Source organism: Hyperolius riggenbachi, chromosome 2 (genome assembly GCF_040937935.1).
Source record: "Hyperolius riggenbachi isolate aHypRig1 chromosome 2, aHypRig1.pri, whole genome shotgun sequence".
Classification (NCBI taxonomy): Eukaryota; Metazoa; Chordata; class Amphibia; order Anura; family Hyperoliidae; genus Hyperolius; species Hyperolius riggenbachi.
The window spans coordinates 352,169,734-352,191,840 of record NC_090647.1 but is presented as its reverse complement, the minus strand read 5'-3'; the positions used below and the strand labels follow the sequence as shown (position 1 = coordinate 352,191,840).

Below are 22,107 nucleotides of genomic sequence, written 5' to 3'. Positions count from 1 at the left end.
GTCTCCATTACAGGGTCCATTGCCTTGTTCGCTGCCAGTCCTAAGTATAGGCATACCATTTATCAAATGGATGGCAGCACAATCCAACATCTGGGAAATGTGTGCTGCAGGACTTATCTGCAATGGATACAATGGAACAGATCAATTGGCCGATGGAAAACCACTTTAGTCTTCAATTTGTCCATTTTAGTCTATTGCCCGGTCCATCACAATGCAGCACAGTATAAACCAAACGACGCTCGATACGTATAAGCAAAAAGCCAATTTCAAAACAAAAAAATATATAAGACTGAAGATTGACATAAACCAATCATAAAATGGCATTGGGTGTAATGTATTTACAAGTTTGCTTTAATGCACAGGATTTGAACACAGGGTTACTTTAACTTTCAGGATGTACTTATATTTTACCCTAAAATACAGTAATGTCTTCTTAAAATAGAACATAGCTGAAAGCAACATAATAGCCCTCTACTGAAATCACATTACTGACTTCTTTAAATAAGGTATTTGCAGTGTTTTCAACACATGTTTTTGGGTTTCTTTTGTTCGCTACACAAATGTTGGTAGTTTTTCATAACATACTTGGATACCCATGTGACATTAAGGTATACAAACCCACCAGACCACTTGAATTCTGTTGTGTTGTGGTTGAGCTTGTGTGCCTCCACAAAAGGGTTAGAGAAAGATCTTCAGCCCATAGCTACACAGTTTCTGGACACAAAATACAACTTATTTGCCCTCTATAACAAGATTGATTGTGAACCTGGCTTTATATGGCATACTGTATATATGAGCATTGTTTATATCCACTCCCTGTGTAATGGCAGTGAAGGTGGCTGACTTTCATATAAGCTTGAGCTTTTGACTCACTATCTGAGGGGGAAGCTGCTATGTACCAACATATTACCACCGTTGGCAGAGGGGAAGGACTGGGGAAGACAAAAGGTCAACATATGACAGAGCATAAGGTGGAATAATGAAGTGGGGTAGCATAGAGTGAAAAGGAAAAACTGAGTTGCTTAAAGTAGAAGGGGAAAAGCTGGGTGGCATGGAGTAATACAGGCTCAATGGTACAGAATGTAGGGGTGGGGTGAGCAGAGACACAGTGCTAAGTCTAGATTAATGCAGATGCAGGGTGACAGAGAGAAAGCTGCATGGCAGAGGGTGTAAGGGAGAAGGTTGAGTGGCAGAGGGTGTAAGGGAGAAGGTTGAGTGGCAGAGGGTGTAAGGGAGAAGGCTGAGTGGCAGAGGGTGTAAGGGAGAAGGCTGAGTGGCAAAGAGTGTAAGGGAGAAGGCTGAGTGGCAGAGGGTGTAAAGGAGAAGGCTGAGTGGCAGAGGGTGTAAGTGAGAAGGCTGAGTGGCAGAGGGTGTAAGGGAGGAGGCTAAGTGGCAAAGGGTGTAAGGGAGAAGACTGAGTGGCAGAGGGTGTAAGGGAGAAGGCTGAATGGCAGAGAGTGTAAGGGAGAAGGCTGAGTGGCAGAGGGTGTAAGGGAGAAGGCTAAGTGGCAAAGGGTGTAAGGGAGAAGACTGAGTGGCAGAGGGTGTAAGGGAGAAGGCTGAGTGGCAGAGGGTGTAAGTGAGAAGGCTGAGGGGCAGAGGGTGTAAGGGAGAAGGCTAAGTGGCAAAGGGTGTAAGGGAGAAGACTGAGTGGCAGAGGGTGTAAGGGAGAAGGCTGAGTGGCAGAGAGTGTAAGGGAGAAGGCTGAGTGGCAGAGGGTGTAAGGGAGAAGGCTAAGTGGCAAAGGGTGTAAGGGAGAAGACTGAGTGGCAGAGGGTGTAAGGGAGAAGGCTGAGTGGCAGAGGGTGTAAGGGAGAAGGCTGAATGGTAGAGGGTGTAAGGGAGAAGGCTGAGTGACAGAGGGGGTAAGGGAGAATGCTGAGTGGCAGAGGGTGTAAGGGAGAAGGCTGAGTGGCAGAGGGTGTAAGGGACAAGGCTGAGTGGCAGAGGGTGTAAGGGAGAAGGCTGAGTGACAGAGGGGGTAAGGGAGAATGCTGAGTGGCAGAGGGTGTAAGGGAGAAGCCTGTGTGGCAGAGGGTGTAAGGGAGAAGGCTGAGTGGCAGAGGGTGTAAGGGAGAATGCTGAGTGGCAGAGGGTGTAAGGGAGAATGCTGAGTGGCAGAGGGTGTAAGGGAGAAGGCTGAGTGGCAGAGGGGGTAAGGGAGAATGCTGAGTGGCAGAGGGTGTAAGGGAGAAGGCTGAGTGGCAGAGAGTGTAAGGGAGAATGCTGAGTGGCAGAGGGTGTAAGGGAGAAGGATGAGTGGCAAAGGGTGTAAGGGAGAAGGCTGAGTGGCAGAGGGTGTAAGGGAGAAGACTGAGTGGCAGAGGGTGTAAGTGACAAGGCTGAGTGGCAGAGGGTGTAAGGGAGAATGCTGAGTGGCAGAGGGTGTAAGGGAGAAGGATGAGTGGCAAAGGGTGTAAGGGAGAAGGCTGAGTGGCAGAGGGTGTAAGGGAGAAGACTGAGTGGCAGAGGGTGTAAGGGAGAAGGCTGAGTGGCAGAGGGTGTAAGTGACAAGGATGAGTGGCAGAGGGTGTAAGGGAGAAGGCTGAGTGGCAGAGAGTGTAAGGGAGAAGGCTGAGTGGCAGAGGGTGTAAGGGAGAAGGCTGAGTGGCAAAGGGTGTAAGGGATAAGGCTGAGTGGCAGAGGGTGTAAGGGAGAAGGCTAAGTGGCAAAGGGTGTAAGGGAGAAGACTGAGTGGCAGAGGGTGTAAGGGAGAAGGCTCAGTGGCAGAGGGTGTAAGGGAGAAGGCTGAGTGGCAGAGGGTGTAAGGGAGAAGGCTGAGTGGCAGAGGGTGTAAGTGACAAGGCTGAGTGGCAGAGGGTGTAAGGGAGAAGGCTGAGTGGCAGAGGGTGTAAGGGAGAAGGCTGAGTGGCAGAGGGTGTAAGTGACAAGGCTGAGTGGCAGAGGGTGTAAGGGAGAAGGCTGAGTGCCATAGGGTGCATGAGTGAGGGTTGAAGGCCATGGGGTGAATGATTTAGGCCACAAAGTGGAAGGGATAATGCTGACTGACACAGGGTGGAAGGGAGAAGGCTGAGTGACACGGTGGAAGAGTGAAGCCTGAGTGACATAGGGTGTAAAGGAGAAGTCTAAATGGCACGGTTGCTGGAGAGGAAAAAGGTCAGCAGGATGAAGGCTGAGAGCTACAGGGTGGAATGTAGAAAGCAGAGTGCCACAGGGTGCATGGGTGAGGGTTGATAGCCATGCGGTGAAGGATGTAGGCCACAGGGTGGAAAGGAGAAGAAGAAAGAGTTGTGTAGCATAGAAAAGGAGAGGAAATGTGTGGGAGGGACCAACAAGTTAGAGGGTCAAGAGATGCATACAAAGTTGATAAAGAAAGGCTGGGTGACAAAGTAATAAAAGAAGAAAGGCTGGAGAATGGGGACACAGACTTGAGAGAAAAAAAGCTGTAGGGCAGAGGGAAGAAGTGGTAAGGATGGGATTGCAGAGAGTTGATTTAAACGATGGCTGATTTCTTGATCTACTCTCACAGAGTTTATCAAATGTTTTAGGTTAGCTATGAGAGGCATCATTGATTTTTACTGGAACAACCCACTTTTGGCTACCATTTTTTAACAAAGACTGTGAAGGTTTGCAAAACAAAAAAGCACTTAGTTACTTTCTCTGAGAGAACAAACAGTTGTTGCTACTTAGAGCTTTATTATGACAACCACAATTGTACATTTTAGTTGGGAAAGTATTTGGAAGAGTCTTTCTGCCTACTTCTGTAAAAACCAAAATTCTGTCAGCATTAGACACAGTCCAAACTTGATGAAGCTGCCAACCTTTCCTTATTTCTTGAAATTAAGCTGATATAAAGGAAGGAATATTGGAATCTGGGTTGCACGCCTGAACAGTTAGTCTTTATTTATAGAAGTTTTGAATAGCCAGCCCTGTTTTGAGCTTTGCTTAGTATGTTTTGATGTCACACCTGTTTTGAAAGCAGAATTAATAAGGCGATAACCCTGTGTATTGTAGCCCTGAGGCATGTGGAGTACATTAACATTGCTTGTTGGTCCTAGAAAGAACAATGCACCACAACTGTGTAGCATACACAGAATTGTACTCCTGTTGTGTAGCAGTGTGACCATTTATGTCCAAAGCATTGCAAATTACATGTTGCTTGTTTCCTGGTGAATGGATGCCTGTTTGCATTGAAAAAAATAGCCTTTCATGCGTCTCTGTAGTTTTTGTCTTCGCAGGTGTGCAGCAGGGCTTTTGTTTCACTTGTAAGTTACTGCACATTTGTGAGTACTGATTAGGTTTGTAGTTTCCTGACATTTTAAAGTTCATGTTATTTCACTTGCCATAGTGTCTAAACAAGTCTCTGAGCCCATGGTGGCTTTGCCTCATTGGTGTTCTGCTCTATGGATTTTTTTCCCTTCCAAGGCACTACTCACCACAGTTTGTTCTCTCAGAAAGTCTTTGATTGAACTCAGACCAAAATTCATTAGCACAGAGGGGTGGCTGGCACACTGATGCCAGAGAGATAACTATCTTTTTTATCCTGGTCCCAGTTGTGTATCACGGGAGGGTAAATGACTCTACCTGTAAGAGACCACTTTGACATAGGATCTACACTGTCAGTAGAACGATTGCATGTAAGTTGCCAAATCACAACCAGAAGTAAGAAGAAGGCTAACGCTGTGAAACCATTTTGCCATCTCTGTCTATAACTTGATAGAGCATACCTTGTCCTAGCACTAGCACATGCTGTTTGTACTCTGCCTCCAAGAACAGACACCCGAAGACACACTCTGCATTCCTCCCCTGGACGTAGTCTGGTAACATTGTATGAGTTCAGACCTACAGGAAGCATTGCTCTCTCCTCACTGGCACCAGGTGTTAAGCAACTCCAACGGAGCCTACTGCCAAGGGCATTAAGAGGTGGAATCCAAGACACCAACATGTGACGCTCTCCAACTTCTTCCACTCGTAGCTGCACTGGTCCTTCCCTAGTTGGGTATAGTTGGTTGACCATTAGATGCACACTCTTGTAATCTACTCCCACTAGATTTTGTGCTACACATGTATATACACCTGCATGTGCTGATGATACCACCTGTATTTCCAACGTACCTTCTTCTTGTACTCTATAGCCACCCCAATCTGAAGATGCCCTTAGCTTTTCTCCCGATGGTGTCACCCAATATATTTGTGGTTCTGGTTCAGCAAGTGCTCGACAGTGTAATGCAATGCTTTGACCACTAGAGGCACGAACACGAGGGGCAAAACTTGGTATAGGAATTAAGGGCAGACAGTGGTCACTCATATCACGAAAAGGGACTAAACGCAGTTGTGTGCGCTTCAGTTCTGGAGGCTCAGAACATAATGTTGATTGAGGCTCCATAAAACGAACATGTGGTGCTGTGGCGTTAACCCATCGAATAACACAATCACATCTCAGTGGATTGTCATGCATAGCAATCTCTTGTAGGTTTGGTAATGATTCAACAGTTTCTCTGTGCAGAGAACTCAAAGCATTATTATTCAGCATCAATGTTTCCATGCGGGGAAGTTTCTGGAAGGCCCGAGGATGTATGAAAGAAAGTTTAGGGTTGTTCGTGACTTCTAGTTTGGTCAGTTCTGGCAGATTTACCAGTGCCATTTCATCAATAGATACTAACTCTTCCATGCTATTTAAACCTAATTCTTTGAGCTGAGCCATGTTTTCAAAATCCTTTTGCTTAATTCTACTTAGCGGGTTTTTGTTAAGATCCAAAAACTTCAAATTGGGCACTCGTTGAAGAGCTCCTTTTGGTACCCTGATAAGTTTGTTGTCATAGAAAGACAGACTTTCTAAATTAAGCAAACCTTCTAGGGCAATGCCTGATAGATCTTTAAGCCCCATGCCTGCTAAAACAAGGCTTCTTAAGTTTGATAGTGGTTTAAAATTCATATCCAGGATTGAGCTCACCTTATTGCCACCTACCATCAATACCTCTAGAGCTGGCATTTCCTTAAACCACTGACTATCTAACCTTGTCAGCAAATTAGAATTTAAATGCAGGCGTAAGAGGTGCCGAAGACCAGAGAAAGCTTGCGGAGAAATAGAGGACAGGTAATTATGGTTTAGGTACAATTCCTCAAGGCTTTCAAGTCCAGAGAAACTATTATCAGACAAGCTTTCCAGGTGATTCTCTTCAAGGTGGAGGCTTACAAGATTTGGTAGGTCCCTAGCTTTGAAGTCTCTCATATGGCAGATGCTGTTCTGAGATAAGTCCAGTTCTGTCAGATTTTTCAGGTAACCCAGTTCTTGCTGCTCTAAGGTTGCAATATTGTTGCTCTGTAAGAGAAGCGTGTGTGTTCCCGCTGGCAGATCTGTTGGAACAGATGGGACGAAAAGGTCATTACAGTCCACAGTGTTGGCCTCCCTGTACGCTGACCTTGGAGTATACCATGGGCGAATCTGACACATGCACTGTGGCGGGCACGGCACTTTCCATGGCACAGCTGGTATTCCACCCAGAGCTGAATATGTCCAAAGCAGCATTAATTCCACCACAAAAAGTCTCATTCTGCAGCCAAAATGATTGTCAAAATTAAGGTACCCCATAAATGAAGAATAGAGATTTAGTTCACTTAAAATGTGGCAAAGAGCAAATCCAGAATAGCTGATCAGCAGCTATTATTGTTGGCAAATCTCTGTTATCAAGCCAGTAATCCTTTTCCTTCTGTATCTTGAAAAGCATCATTTAACCTCTTCTGTTGTTATCTGTGGAAACAAAAAAAAATAGCTGTCAATCTTAAACATGTAAAAGATTAAGATTTTAATTATATATATTTTACAGTTTTTCCCTTTCATCCTTCTCCATTCTCAGCCCACATACTTTTTCCCTGCCTGCACTTTTACTGCTCCAATAGCTCACTTCTACTCAGCTGCCTCCCTGTATTTGTATTCTCCCTGTTCTCAGCTCTCTGCATCGCCCCCACAGGCTGATCCTTTTCTTTCATGGTCCCTTTTTCCAGCCTCTCACTTGTCGCCATGGAGACAGACCAGAAAGCATCAGACATGTTCAGTTTGGCCTGATCTCAAAAGGGTAGTGTTAAGAGAAAAAGAAAGGAGTGTGAGATTTTGAAACTGCTATTCTAGATGCAGACTTGTGTTGCCTCAATGCTTTAACTCCATCAGTTGTCCTTCTCGTTTTTACCATACATCGCCTCAAAAAAGGATTTCAAATGCTTGACTAATTCTCTTACTAAAGTAAAGAATCAAAATTTGTTGTTTCTAAGGTTCAAAAAAAAAAAAAAAAAGAGAAAAATAAGAGAAAAATCCTAGGAAGAATAGTAAAATGTAATATGTTCTTTGTATTGGATCCAAAGTTAAATACCACAGTTGAAACATCTATGCATAAATGCTAAAAGGCAAGCAGTCACAACAAAATCCTTATAATAAACAGTATAAATAAATTGATGAAAGTTATGTATACATACAAGATGTCAGTCACTTGAAAAAATCGTATGGTCATCTTAGATGGCAGTTTGCTAGAAATCATTGTACAGACTGATGATGTCCCACAGAGAGGAAAGAGGAGAAGGAGAGGCGATTCTTGTTATTATTTTGTATACATATAGTGCTGACATCTTCCATAGCACCAGGCTTGCTCAAATCCGAATTCGGGAGATACCCGGATAGTTCTTCCAGGTTGAAGGAGGAAGTGTTTGTAGTCACGTGACCGGCAAATGCGGCACTTGGAGCGCATCGTGGGAGGCGCCAGGGACGGACCGAAGAAGACGTCATACAGGTAAGATTGTCCCCCCCCCCCCCCAGCTTTACTGGGAGATATCCGGATAGAACTATACGGGTATCTCCCGAATTCGGATTTGAGCAAGCATGCATAGCACTTTTCAGTGTATCTAGCCTTGTCACTTAACTGTCTCTCAGAGGAGCTCACAATATAATATAATCCCTACCATCAGGGTCAGGGCCGGATTTGTATATTTTAGTGCCCTAGGCCAACAGTCAATAACCGCCCCAACCCCCCCCCCCTTTCCCCCGCCCTATATATGCACACAAAATATTATACCCCCATACTTGCTACCCAGGCCTGTGATGGTAATTTGGCATCTTTGAATCTCTCCTGGCCTTCAGACAGGTCCTCCCACTCTGCATGAGGATAGATGGAGCATGGGGGGGAAAGAGTTAACCTTTTGGAGTGACAGCAGGGTGGGCTTCAAACTGCATGGCTGCTGCCAAGCCCATTTCAGATTTTATGGCACCCCAGACAAGTCAATCTGCTAATATGGTAGGACATTATGGCTGGTACATGCAATGCAACTTTCCATCAGATCGATGGGTCGAAACTGATAATTTCCGACACATCTGATCTGCTCCAGATTGATATTGCAACACATTTTCAGATCATTACTGCACAAAATGGATCCAGTTATCAATAGGAAGCAGATTGTTTCAGAAATAATGGATTCAACCCATCGATCTGACGGAGAGTTGCATCCTGTGTACCAGCCATTAGACTGCGATAAGTATTGGACTGTGAGCTCCTTTGAGGACAGTCAGTGACATGACTATGTACTCTGGAATGTGCTGCAGAAAATGTCAGTGCTATATAAATACATAATAATAATATGGTAGGACATTAGACTGTGACTATGGCAGGGATTACATTGTGAGCTCCTCTGAGGACAGTCAGTGACATGACTATGTAATCTTTAATGTGCTGCAGAAGATGTCAGTGCTATATAAATACATAATAATAATATGGTAGGACATTAGACTATGACTATGGTAGGATTAGAGTGTGAGCTCCTCTGAGGACAGGCAGTGACATAACTATGTACTCTGTAAAGTGCAGCAGAAGATGTCACTGCTATATAAATACATAATAATAATAATATGGTAGGACATTAGACTAGATAGGATTAGATTGTGATCTCCTCTGAGGACAATCAATGGCATTATTCTATATTACATGTCATTGCGAGCTGTCTGCACCTGTGCAGTAGCACAAACACGGTCAGGCTCAGCTTTTTCTGCCGGTGCCCGAGTGGTTTTCCTACTGCGCAGACGCACAGGGGCAGCACTTCGACGGTCTCAGCGCTGGAGTGGCCTGGCAATGGAGGACAAGGAAAGCCTCTTTAGGATGAAAGTAACCAAATGTGCCCCACGCAAGCCACATAAGTTCGCTCTAAATACTTTAGAGAGAGGAAGCGGGTAAGACAGGAGTGAAGAGAGATAAGAGGAGAACCAAAGAGTGGAGAAAAGGTGGTAAAGGGCAATACAGGGGAAGACAGGGATGAGAGAACCCGAGAAAGGAGTATTAGGAAAAGTACAAGGGAGGGGACAATCATAGTGAAAAATATGGTAGCAAAGGGAGGGAGAGTAAGAGAGGGGAAATGAGGAAGGAGAGAGAGAGAGAGAGAGAGAGAATGAGGAGAGAGAGGGGGAGAGAGAGAGGGGGAGAGAGAGAGACAAGGTGGAGGAGGGCAAAAGAGAGTGGAAGGAGATAGCAGTCCAGTTTCCCAGCCTTTGCTTCAATTTTTCCTTCTACCCCAAACAAAAAAAATGAGAAGAAAGGAGAGACAGAGGAAGGAAAGAAGAAGAGCAAAAGAGAAGGACATAATACAAATTAAGAGGAAGGAAATGAGACAGAGAGCACAAGATAGAATAGGCAAAGAGGGAGAGTGTGAAGAAAAGTGAAGGAGGAAAGGTGACAGTGACCAGGAATAGGCAATAAATCAACCAGTCTGAGATAAAAGCATTCAGCTGCAGCTTCCAAGTGAGATATGTACTGTGTGTTGCAGCTGTTCGTTTACTTGTCTCAGCCTAATGTGTGAAACCTCACGCAGCTCCCTGACTCTTAACAATGGGTGGGCGCCCGGGTCCTAATCAATGTTAATTGCTTACCAGCAATGATCACTGATAAGCTGCGCCTGAGTCTGGCCTCTCCATGCACACACGGTGGTCTCCCCCCTCCTCAGCCCATCTCGCCAGGATCTTCTTCTTTCATCATGCTTGTAAACAAACACAACAAAGTTTCCCTCTTGCCGCCATAAGTCACTAGCCACCATCAGCCAATGAAAATAATAGTGCTGCCCAAGCCACTCCCCCCGAGCCACGCTATTGGTTGCCCGGGCACCTCTCAGCATCTGAGCACAGCGGATTGGCTGCTCTGCTCTTCTCTGCAAGTTGCAATGCCGGAGGAGAGCTGCTGCAGTGTTGCATAGTCGGCCACATACCTGCCCGCGGCCGCCCGCTGCTAGCTAATACCTTATGCAAACTTTTAATGCAGGGCGGCCGCGGACGGAACAGACTTTGCCCGAAGTGCGTGTATGAGGAGGGAGGGGGAGAGGTGACTCAGTGGAGCAGACAGGAATCAGGGGGAGAGAGAGCAGGCTGAAACTGGCGTCCTGGAGTGCCGCGGGCGGGCATAAATAAATAGCAGCGGACGGCCACCATTGTCAACACTCCCTGACTGCTTGCACACACTTTTCTGCCTCTCAGTCACCCCAAACAGAGCTTAATTTCTGCCGCCCTAGGCCATGGCCTCTGTGGCCTTGCCAGAAATCCGGCCCTGATCAGGGTCGTATCCAGGTAATATAGAGCCTATGGCAAACACTGAATTTGCGCTCCCCCCCCTTCCCCAGTCGGTCCCCCTTCCCCTCTAGCATATATGTGTTATGGTTTTCTATGTTTTTTGTCTCAGAATATTGCTGAAGTTACCTTTTAGGGGAAATATCTCTTCTTATTCCCTCTCTGTCCTCTTCCCTAACATTAAGCCAAGTGCACCCTACATTCATCAGTTAAGCCATGTTCCCCAGATAACAGAATTCATCTGATTTGAGGTCTGAGTGAGGGGGAGGCATGAGGGCAGGCACAGGGGGGCAACACAAGGGCAGGCATGGTGCCCATGGCACGAGCCATGCCTGCACCCCTATAGAAACGCCTACCGTAGTCATATGTCCATCATAGTCTAGGGCCAATTTCAGAGGGAGCCAATTAACTTATCTGTGTGTTTTTGGGAAACCAGAGGAAGCATTTGGGAAACCAGAGGAAGCCAATTAATGTATCTGTATGTGGGAGGAAACCGGAGTGCCTGTAGGAAACCCATACAGACACGGGGATAACATACAAACTCAATTCAGATAGTTCCCTGGCTGGGGTCCGAATCAGGACCCAGTGCTGCAAGGTGAGAATGCTATCCACTGCACCAAAATGCTGCACTACTTTAATCAAGCTGCAATAAAAACAACAGTAACCTCCAACCAAGGATTCTTCTCTTTGTATTGAAGAGAAAGTAACACATGTATGGGGTGACTGTCATTGACTGTCATCCAAAATTATCATAAACAATAATTTCGGATGATGAAAGGCTACCTTGTGTATATTTCTTCAAGCTGGGCTACATAGGTGATTTTAATTGCTTGAGATCAAGAGATTTAAAATGAACACGTAGTGAAAGGGATATGGAAACTTATATTTATTTAATTTCCTGGCTGCCTTGCTCATCTAATTTTTGAATTACACAGCTAAAATAAGCATATGATAAGTACGGCCACATTTTAGTCAGAGCACCTGATGTGCATCCTTGTTCCACGGCTATTGCTGGAAGTATTAGAGTTACAGGACAGGACAGCCAGGCAATTAGCATTATTTAAAGGGAAATAAATGTCAGTCTCCATATCACACTCACTACTGGGTCACTTTAAAATTAGGATACTGAAAATTATGCAAGTGACACCAGAAGTTAAAGCTTTTAGTCTCAAGTGATTTGAATTTTTTGAGTAGCCCAAGCATAACAGTAGGACGTAGTGGTTTAGTGAAGATTTAGGTAGCAGTGCAGAATAGGCTGCATAAGCACGGTATGCACAGAAACACTGATGACAGTTATTAAACGTGACATACTTTTATCGAAGTAATGACCTATGAAAACTAAATGTTATATTTCAGTTGCTGAGATTTCTAAAATCATCAGAGTGTAAGCACTCCTACAATTTCCTCTGTGCCACTAAATCGTAGCTGACTTATGCGAAATGGCTGCAAGAAAGTGGATGGATGTAAGCAGTTTGACAACCACTTCCAGCCCAATGTGTTCTAGCTGACTTTCATGTGAGCTGGCTACAATGTAGTAGTGCATGATGTAAGAAGTCTGGCATCATCCTCAAGCCATCTATGTTCTAGATGACTCCAAGTTGTCTATAGTATAGTAAGGGGTGAATTGTTTCATAGGATCTAATTTTACAAAGGCAAATCTATGGTGTTTTGTAATCAGTAAAGTTCATAGTAAACCTGTATAATACAAAAGTCATAGTAATAAAAAGGGATGGCCAAAGAGATGCAAATAATTTATGCAGCTTAACCAGTTCACCCCCAAGGGTTTTTACCCTAACGGACCAGAGCAATTTTCACCTTTCAGCGCTCCTCCCTTTCATTCACCAATAACTTTTTCACTACTTATCACAGCAAATTGATCAATACCTTGTTTTTATTGCCACTAAATAGGCTTTTTGGAGGCGATATTTATTTTCAGTAATACCTTTTCTTTTTATGCATTTTAAAGGGAAAAACAAGGAAAAAAATGAAAAAATACACGATTTCTCCATTTTCATCCCCTATAGTTTTAAAATAAACACTGCTAATGTGCATAAAACACACACATTTTATCTGCCTATTTGTCCTGGTTATTACAATATATAAATTATGTCCCTAGTGCAAAGTATGGTGACAATATATTATTTGGAAATAAAGGTGTATTTTTCCTATGTTGTGTTTTTGTTTTCTCATTGCATACTACCAATGAATTCAAGCCCTTATTTGCAAATATAACAGTAGTTCACCCTCATAGCATACATATTTTAAAAGCTGAGTCCCTAAGATAACTATTTATGCATTCGGTTTTCAATTCTGTCACTTTTGGTGTTTTTTACAAGTGTTTTATTTTGGTACAGAGTATATGGAAATAACAGTTTTATTGCTTCTCATTCAGTTTGCCAAAAAATCAAAATCAAATGACATATGCATAATCTCTCAAACACCCCAAATTATCTTCTCTTGCTTGTCACGGTTAAAATGATACCCTATACACATCATCAGATAGTGTTTTGGCCACATAATACACTGTTAATCATGAGCAGCACAATGTATTTTTCAAGGCCATTTTTTGCACCAGAAACAATACAGTCATACTTTCCCAGCAAAACCCCTGGTGTCTCAGAACATTGGATATAGGTCATAAATTATACCATTCTGAAAACTAGAGAACCAGACCTACCCAAATATACATATTTTGTAACATTTGCACTTTTGCGGTTTTGATGAAATTGCACCGTAACTTAAAAAATGTTTTTTTTTTACAGTTTTCTTTACTTTGGCATGAAAAAACAATTCAAATGACATATGCATAATCTCTCAAACACCCCAAATTCTCTTCTCTTGCTTGTCACGGTTAAAATGATACCCTATACACATCATCAGATAGTGTTTTGGCCACATAATACACTGTTAATCATGAGCAGCACAATGTATTTTTCAAGGCCATTTTTTGCACCAGAAACAATACAGTCATACTTTCCTAGCAAAACCCCTGGTGTCTCAGAACATTGGATATAGGTCATAAATTATACCATTCTGAAAACTAGAGAACCAGACCTACCCAAATATACATATTTTGTAACATTTGCACTTTTGCGGTTTTGATGAAATTGCACCGTAACTTTGAAAATGTTTTTTTTTTACAGTTTTCTTTACTTTGGCATGAAAAAACAATTCAAATGACATATGCATAATCTCTCAAACACCCCAAATTCTCTTCTCTTGCTTGTCACGGTTAAAATGATACCCTATACACATCATCAGATAGTGTTTTGGCCACATAATACACTGTTAATCATGAGCAGCGCCAATGTATTTTTTAAGGCCCTTTTTTTACCAAATGCAACAATGTAATTCTTTCTTCTCAAAGCCCCAGGAGTGTAAGACCATTCAATAAAAGACACAAATGTTACCATTCTGAAAACTAGAGACTCAGGCCTACTCAGTTGCAAATAGAATAATTTAAGTGAGGCCTAAATCACTATCCATAACATGAATGACAGATACATTGGAACTCACCATTGCAGGTCTAGCAGGATGGAGAAAGGCCAGAGGTCATACGCCAAGGAAAGCCAGTGGTCAGAAGATGGGGGGTGGTCTGCAGAGTAAAGTCCTGTGGCAAACACTCTCGCCTTGCAGCAGCAAGTCCAAATGGGAAAAAACTATTTGCAGGTTGTAGGAGTCTTGGGTTTCCTCTAAGCTTCTGGGTTTCCTCCCACCCCCCCCCCCCCCCCAAAAAGGTGGTAATGTTAACTAGTGGTAATTGTGAGTTCCTTTGAGGGACAGTAAGTGGCAAATAAAAGTAGAGAGGAAAAAGTCCAGTGAAAATTTAGGGTAATGAAGAAAAAAAAATAAAATAAAAAATAAAGTCTAATAGCTGCTGAGGGTATGGTATGCCTCAAAGCAGCTGGCAACGCAGAGTCCCGGCTGTGAGGGGCACTTTGGGCAGTGGTATCTGCTGTCTTTCCGCCTCTTGTGCTTGGTGCACACCCGGCATCGCTTCTGTGGCTTTGCCTTAATTGGGTTCGGGGGGATCAGGGCAGGAAAATGTTTTCCCCTTAGGCGAACTGCTCCATCCAGTTGCATTGGATTGAATTCCTCCATAAGGTTGACGCTTTCATTGATCAGCGATCTCAAAGCTTGTCGCATAAACGGGAGGTAGCTGTCACCGTGGCATTTCTTTTTATAAAGCACAAATGCGTTGTGCATGGCCATCTGCAGGAGGTAAAAAAAAACTTTTTTGTACCAGGCCCTCTTTTTTTTTTTTAAAAAAGTAGTAGGAGAGCATTTGGTCCGCAAGATCCACCGCACCCATATTTTTTGTGTAGTCGACCAATGCCCCTGGCTTCTCGATCCGCTCTCTGAAGGTTGTGACAGGAACCACTTTTTCAGTGTGGCTAGAAGTCAGGACCATGACGTCTCTCTTGTCCCTGAATTTTATAGCCAGGAGCTCACCACTTCTGAGACTGTGTGTTTCCCCTTTCGATAATTTTTTATTAACCACCTGTGGTGGGAGGCCTTTGCGGTTTGGCCTCACTGTCCCACAGGCACCAGTCTCTGCAGAATATAAAAATTTGAAAAGGGGAATGCTGGTGTAGAAGTTATCCACGTACAGATGATAGCCTTGGTGGAGGAGTGGGTTGGCTAGTTCCACCACAATTTTCCCACTGGTTGGCATGTATGGTGGGCACCCAGCTGGTTGCAAATGGCTATCTTTGCCCTCATACAGAAAAAAAGAATAGGTGTAGCCAGTGCTGCTCTCACAAAGTTTATAAAATTTTATCCCATACTTGGCAGCCTTACTTGGAATATATTGTTTTATCCCTAATCTGCCATGGAAGGGTAGGAGGGATTCATCCACTGCAACCTCTCTCTCTCTGGGGTGTACACCTCGCTAAATTTTGTACTGAGGTGGGTGAGTATGGGCCTCAGCTTAAAAAGCTTGTCATGGGCAGGATCACCTTTGGGGACATTGTCCGAATTGTCGGCAAAGTGCAGGCACTTCATAAGAGCCTCATAGCGCTGCCTGCTCATGGAAGCTGGAAACAGGGGTGTTGCGTGCATAAAGTCCTTAGACCAGTACAGTCTTATTTCTGGCTGTTGGAGTATGCCCATGTGTAGTGTTAGGGCCAGAAACACCTTTAGCTCAGGTATGGTGGTGGGCTCCCATTTCTCAGCCAAATAGCAGGTGGGCTTCTGGGCAATATACTGCTGCGCAAACAAATTGGTTTGCTCCACAATGTGCTGCAGCAAATCATCACCCACAAAGAGCTGGAAGAAGTCAGCAGGCCCGAAGTTGTCAGTGGGCACTAATATTTCGCTTGCCCCTGTAAAAGGCGGGATGTTGGGTGCTACAAGGTTAGCGGGTGACCAGGTGCCCCGAATTATGTCCTCAGGTACCGGTGGGTGTACCTGCCTTTGCCTGGCTCCCCTTCGGCCTCTGCTGCTAGCTGCAGCAGTGCTACCCACTGAGCCCCCTGCGGTGGCATCTGAAGGGCCCTGGACAGTGGTTCCCCTCTGGCCTGTGCTGCTAGCTGCAGCTGTGCTACCCACCGAGCCCCCTGCGGTGGATTCTGAAGGGCCCTGAACAGTGGACTCATCATCCCTCCTGAAGCGGCGAGATGGCTGCCCAACGCTCTCTGAACTGTCAGAATCTGACTCAGAGCTGCTGCTCGTTGGGTGCCATTCGCTCCCTGAATCGTCCCCACTGCTGCTGCTCTGCTGAAGGTAGACGGCTGCCTCCTCAACAGAATACAGTCTCCTCGCCATAGTAAGCAAAGGGGATAGATAGATAGATGGATGGATGGATGGATGGGATGGATGGATGGGATAGACAGACAGACAGACAGACAGACAGATCGATCGATCAACCAAGCGATTGATCAATAACAGAAAGATTTTTTTTTTTGTTTTTTTTGTTTTGTTTTTATATGAAGATGAAAAGAAAGAATATAGATAGAAAGTATAGATAGAAATATCAGAGTAAGGGTAAAAGAGGGGTGAAAAAGTACAGAAAAGTACTAAGAAGTACTAAAAAGTACTAAAATAAAACAGAAAACCAGTAAATGGCAAAGGAGGGGGAGGATAAGGGGTTAATAAAAAAGTATGGGGATAAAATTTTATTTAAAAATATAAAAATCCTACCACAATCACAGTCTTTCTCCCTCACAGCTCCTGTCACCTCTGAATGCTGATTGACAGCAGTCTGAGGTGACAGATGAGCTGGGAGGGAGAAAGCAACTTTGTTTACTGACACTACAGGACAGATCATTCTGGCTTGTAACAATGATCTGCCTTGTTACTGGCACTTGATTGGCCCAGGGACCATGTGATTCCCTGGTCCAATCACCAAGCCGCGGGACCCGACGTGCGCGCGCAGCGGGAGCGCGCCCCCTCGCACACAGCAGCAGAGTTACAATGTAACTTATTAAAACGTCCTGTTGCCATTAATAGCGGCGAACATGACGTTTTAATGCGTTACATTGTCCCTAAATGGTTAAAGAGAATCTGTACTCTAAAATTCTTACAATAAAAAGCATACCATTCTATTCATTATGTTCTCCTGGGCCCCTCTGTGCTGTTTTTGCCTCTCTCTGCTGCAATCCTGGCTTGTAACTGCCATTTTTATCCAGTGTTTACAAACAAATACATAGCAAGTGATATGCTGAGAAGAGCTGAGTGTCTGAGTCATACAGAGTGTAATGAAGATGCAGAGTCGGCACTACTGCTCCTAGTGCATTTATTGCCAGTGGGTATACATCAGATGGCGTGCAGTGTACAAAAATATTTTTTCACATACCGTGCATTTGAAGGCTTAAAGGTGGAGAGCTGATGGTGGGCGCTAGGTGCAGGAGTAGCCTGACGGCCGTTTCGCGCTGTCCTAGCGCTTCTACGGAGGCTGCATAGACGGGGCTGGCTGACCGGGTAGAAATATCCTCTGCTCGGGCGTTCGGCGCGTTTCCGCCTTGTAGTACCGCCCCTCTTCGTCCCCTTCATCCAATCATATGCTGGAGCGCATCTGCGCTTCATGATCGGCATCATGGGGAGGAAGGACTAAACTACGGGTGCCGCTGTACACCATACTATATTAGATGGGCATATGAGCTATTGCTCTCTAGGGCATTAGTAGACAATTTGGCGCCATCATGTGGCCAAAGACTAAACTGCTCTAACTACATGTACAAAATGGAATAAAAACATATAAATTCATTATTCAGACTGGTTAACCAGAATAAGGTGCAAGGATAAAGTGAATCTTAAAGTGCTTTGGTGCAACAAAATTCATGTGAACATGTTATTCATAAAACATTATAACTTAGAATATGAAGCAGTAGAGTGCCAAATATGTGAATTAAAATGCTCATTTCGTGGGCAAGTTAAAAAGAGAGAGATATATGGCTGAATGGAAAGGGAAAGCTATAAAAACACTGCTATCAGTGTTCTGGACTGGAACTCATTATCTGAATCAATATAGGACTTGGTTAATTACTAAGGGGAACAAGATGTTTATAAACAACTCTCCACCATTGCTTAACACATAATCCGAGTCTTCATACTCAAGGGTCTAAAAAACAAGAGAAATCAACATAATCATTTAGTCCCATCGGGCCCATGGCATCAGTCCTCATGATTAACAGTATTTCTTCCCGTTTAAGCTTTTTCTCCCGATCTCCTCCTCTTCTCAATGGAGGGACATGGATGATGCCTGCAAAGGTTAGCACCGCGGGATTACTGTTATGAACTTCTCTTACATGCTCAATTAATCTGGGTGAGCCATGGCCTGATTTAATTGAATTAAAATGTTCTCTAAAACGCCTATTAATTGATCTTGTGGTTTCTCCCACATAGAAGCGACTGCAGGGACACCATATTGCGTAGACGACGTGATCTGTTTGACATGTAAAGAACGCATCGACTTTACGCCGTAGGGGTCCTAACTGGAAACTCCTCCCAGCTTTCATGTAATTACACGATACGCAGTGGCCGCATTTATGGTTCCCATGGGATTTGAATTGTTCTAGCCAGTTGCCTCTGTGTGGGGTAATGAACTCACTTCTACTGACCTTGGATCCTATAGTCGGGGCACGTCTGAAGGAAAACAAGGGTCCTTCGGCCACTAGGGGCTTCAGAGTGGGATCCCTTAGCAGGATATCCCAATTCCTGACCATGATTGATTTAATTTGAGTGGACATTACTGTGAAATCAAACGACATTACTGTCTTTTTTGTGGTTACAGACGTATCTTTCTTGATGTTACTTCCCAATAAGGTCTTTCTTTCCTTGGAGCTTGCTCTTCTAAAGGCCTGTTTAATTTGTTCAGCTTGATATCCTCTTGCTAAGAGTCTTTTTCCCAGATCCTCCGACTGCCGACGGAAATCTTCGTCGAGCGCGTTGTTGCGACGCAGTCGGAGGAACTGGGCATAGGGGAGCGTGCGGGTGACATGCTCCGGATGAAAGCTATTCTTATGGAGTAGGGCATTTGATGCGGTTTCTTTACGATACCCTGTTGGCAGTAACTTGCCTTCCTTAATTACTAACTCTAAATCTAAAAAGGCTATCTTTTCTTGTGCCACACTCGCTGTAAAGGCCATGTTTGCTTCATTAGTATTGATATACTGAATGAATTCATCAAAGGTGGCACAAGTCCCGGACCAAAACACCAGCACATCATCCACGTACCTGGACCACGCCCTAAGTTGACCTCTGAAGGGGTTGCGAGGGGAATGAATGTATTCCTCCTCCCACCAAGCAAGAAAAAGATTAGCATAAGTACAGGAGACAGATGTCCCCATGGCTGTTCCCGAAATCTGCCAATACCATTGATCATCAAAAACGAATGAATTGTGTGTTAGCACAAACTGAAGACATTCACAAATGAAGTCTTTAAATTGATCGTCTTTGTCTGTGCAATCCAAAAATCTCCTAATGGCAGCAATGCCCAGGTTATGCGGAATTCTACTGTAGAGGCTTTCTACGTCTATGGTGGCCAAAAGGTCACCCTTATGCCACGAGTATTCCTCTATTCCCCTTAGGACATCAGCGGTGTCCACCAAGTGTGAGGGGATTTGATCGAGTAGTGGCCTCAGGACGTGGTCCAGATACCTGGACAACCTCTCCGTGACCGAACCCATCCCAGATACGATGGGGCGGCCAGGGGGATCGGTCCGGGACTTGTGCACCTTAGGTATGTGATACCAAATGGGCTTGATGGGGTAACTAGGCAGTAGGTCGTTAGCTAGTTTTGGTGTAATAATGCCCTGCTCAGCTCCTCTACGTAACAGGGTTCTCAAAAGGTTTTGGTAGCGAACTGTGGGATCACCAGGAAGGCGTTGGTACACTGAAGTATTCTGCAGCTGCCTCATTGCTTCATTTCGGTACTGTTCTGTTGATAATAACACAATGGCCCCTCCTTTATCAGCTCGACGTATTTGCAGGTCAGAACGACTCTGCAACCACTTTAGGGCCCGTGTTTCTTTTGTTGAGAGATTGTTATCTGCCTTAGGGTAGATTTGAGCCTTCATCTCCCTCTCTACTACCTTTTGAAATATATCCAAACTAGAACCTGCCTGCACATGGAAGGGGGCTATAGATTTACATGGCCTGAAATATTTATGTGAACTCTGAATTCCTTCATCGGCTTGTGTCTCTAACTCCCTAAGGATGTCCAGATTTTGTTGGTCTTGATCCGACCATTCTATCCCAGGGCTAAAGCCCAGTGGACCCACTTTGGCATCGCCCCAGCACATGTTTTTGGGCTGATTCACAGGAGATTCTTTTTTAATAAACTGTAGCTTGATGTTAAGACGTCTGATGTTTTTGTATAGATCAATTCTAAACTTGGCGTAGTCAAAATCCGTGGCAAGACTATAATTAAGGCCTTTCTCTAGAAGATCCTGGACTCCATCAGGAAGTGATATATCCGTCAAGTTCAAAATTTCTAAGGTTTCACTGTTAGATGATGTGGGAAGGTTCAATTCTTTCTCCGTTTCGGGTTTTTGGGATATTTTCTGTCCTCCCACTGCAAGTGACGTCCTTTTCTTTTCTGTCTTATGTTTCCCTCTTCCCCTCCTTGTGCTCCGCCTAAAGGGTGTGATCGCTGGTCAATTTTTGGTTTCCCAGAAGGATTATCAGAGGGAATATTCACGTTCCTTTTTTCCTCGTCACTGGAATCGGTGTCTGTTGTCCAGTGCCCTTTCCCCCTCCTTGGGGTTCTGGGTTTGCCGGCTTGTTGCCAGGAAAAGTATTTCCTCTGACGATAATCGTCTTTGTCCCTCTGGAATTTACGTAATTTACGTTCTTTAATAGTGTCTTGTATCACGGTCAGTTTGCGATCAATTCTTTTTAAGGTCTTAGTGTATCGAGTGCGCTCCACTAATTCTTGATATCGATGCTTAGTATTTTCGATCTCTTTGAGTGTTTTTGCGTGTTCCTGTATAGTGCGTTCTAAAACGATATCCTGTAGCCTGACTGCTAGATCTAGGAAAGCACTTTTCCATTTACCAACAAATTCTTCGTCGTCTTGGTATTCTGATGGTTCTACATATCGTCTAAAACCTCTTGCTGTAATTTTATCGTCTTTGTATTGTTGCAAAGTTGTTAATGTCCAGAATAGCTTAACCTCTTTATCACTCAGCCTCTCTAAAGTTGTTTCCGCTACCTTAGCGCCCACTATTTTGCTCGAAGTACTAGACACTGCTCTATTCTTGAAGAAATCTTTGATGTCACTTCTGCCACTTGCCACTGCTGCTCCCTCCACTTCAATTTCACTGTCTGTGGTATCTTCCTCAGTTTCAGTGTGTACATCAATATTGGAAGCTGCGGATGTAGTCATATTGTGTGCTCTGACTAAAAGTGCAGTCTGACACGTTGAAGATCAAGAGAGATAGGAAAAAGGAGGGGAAGAGTCGGCACTACATGGATTACTTTCCGCTTGTTGGGAGGGTCTGTAGGATCATGGCAGATGTGACCCCATTGGTGCGGGCAGCGTGCTCTGACTGGGTTAGGTGAAAGTCAGGCAAGTAATGAAGATGCAGAGTCGGCACTACTGCTCCTAGTGCATTTATTGCCAGTGGGTATACATCAGATGGCGTGCAGTGTACAAAAATATTTTTTCACATACCGTGCATTTGAAGGCTTAAAGGTGGAGAGCTGATGGTGGGCGCTAGGTGCAGGAGTAGCCTGACGGCCGTTTCGCGCTGTCCTAGCGCTTCTACGGAGGCTGCATAGACGGGGCTGGCTGACCGGGTAGAAATATCCTCTGCTCGGGCGTTCGGCGCGTTTCCGCCTTGTAGTACCGCCCCTCTTCGTCCCCTTCATCCAATCATATGCTGGAGCGCATCTGCGCTTCATGATCGGCATCATGGGGAGGAAGGACTAAACTACGGGTGCCGCTGTACACCATACTATATTAGATGGGCATATGAGCTATTGCTCTCTAGGGCATTAGTAGACAATTTGGCGCCATCATGTGGCCAAAGACTAAACTGCTCTAACTACATGTACAAAATGGAATAAAAACATATAAATTCATTATTCAGACTGGTTAACCAGAATAAGGTGCA

At 44.4% G+C, this 22,107-nt stretch overlaps 1 protein-coding gene across 2 annotated transcripts in view; it reads right to left on the bottom strand.

The window, feature by feature from the left end:
* Positions 1-323: 323 nt before the first annotated feature.
* LRRN2 (leucine rich repeat neuronal 2) overlaps positions 324-22,107 on the bottom strand; it is a 55,300-nt gene continuing 33,516 nt past the window's right edge. The window contains exons 1-2 of one of the 2 annotated variants that reach the window (XM_068269612.1): positions 6,828-6,934; positions 324-6,712 (exon numbers count right to left, since the gene is read on the bottom strand). In XM_068269612.1, coding sequence (XP_068125713.1) covers positions 4,448-6,553 — 2,106 coding nt within the window. In that variant the 5' untranslated portion in view covers positions 6,554-6,712; positions 6,828-6,934 and the 3' untranslated portion in view covers positions 324-4,447. Of the gene's footprint in view, positions 6,713-6,827; positions 6,935-22,107 lie in introns of those variants that run through there. The other variant, XM_068269611.1, reaches the window with a different exon arrangement.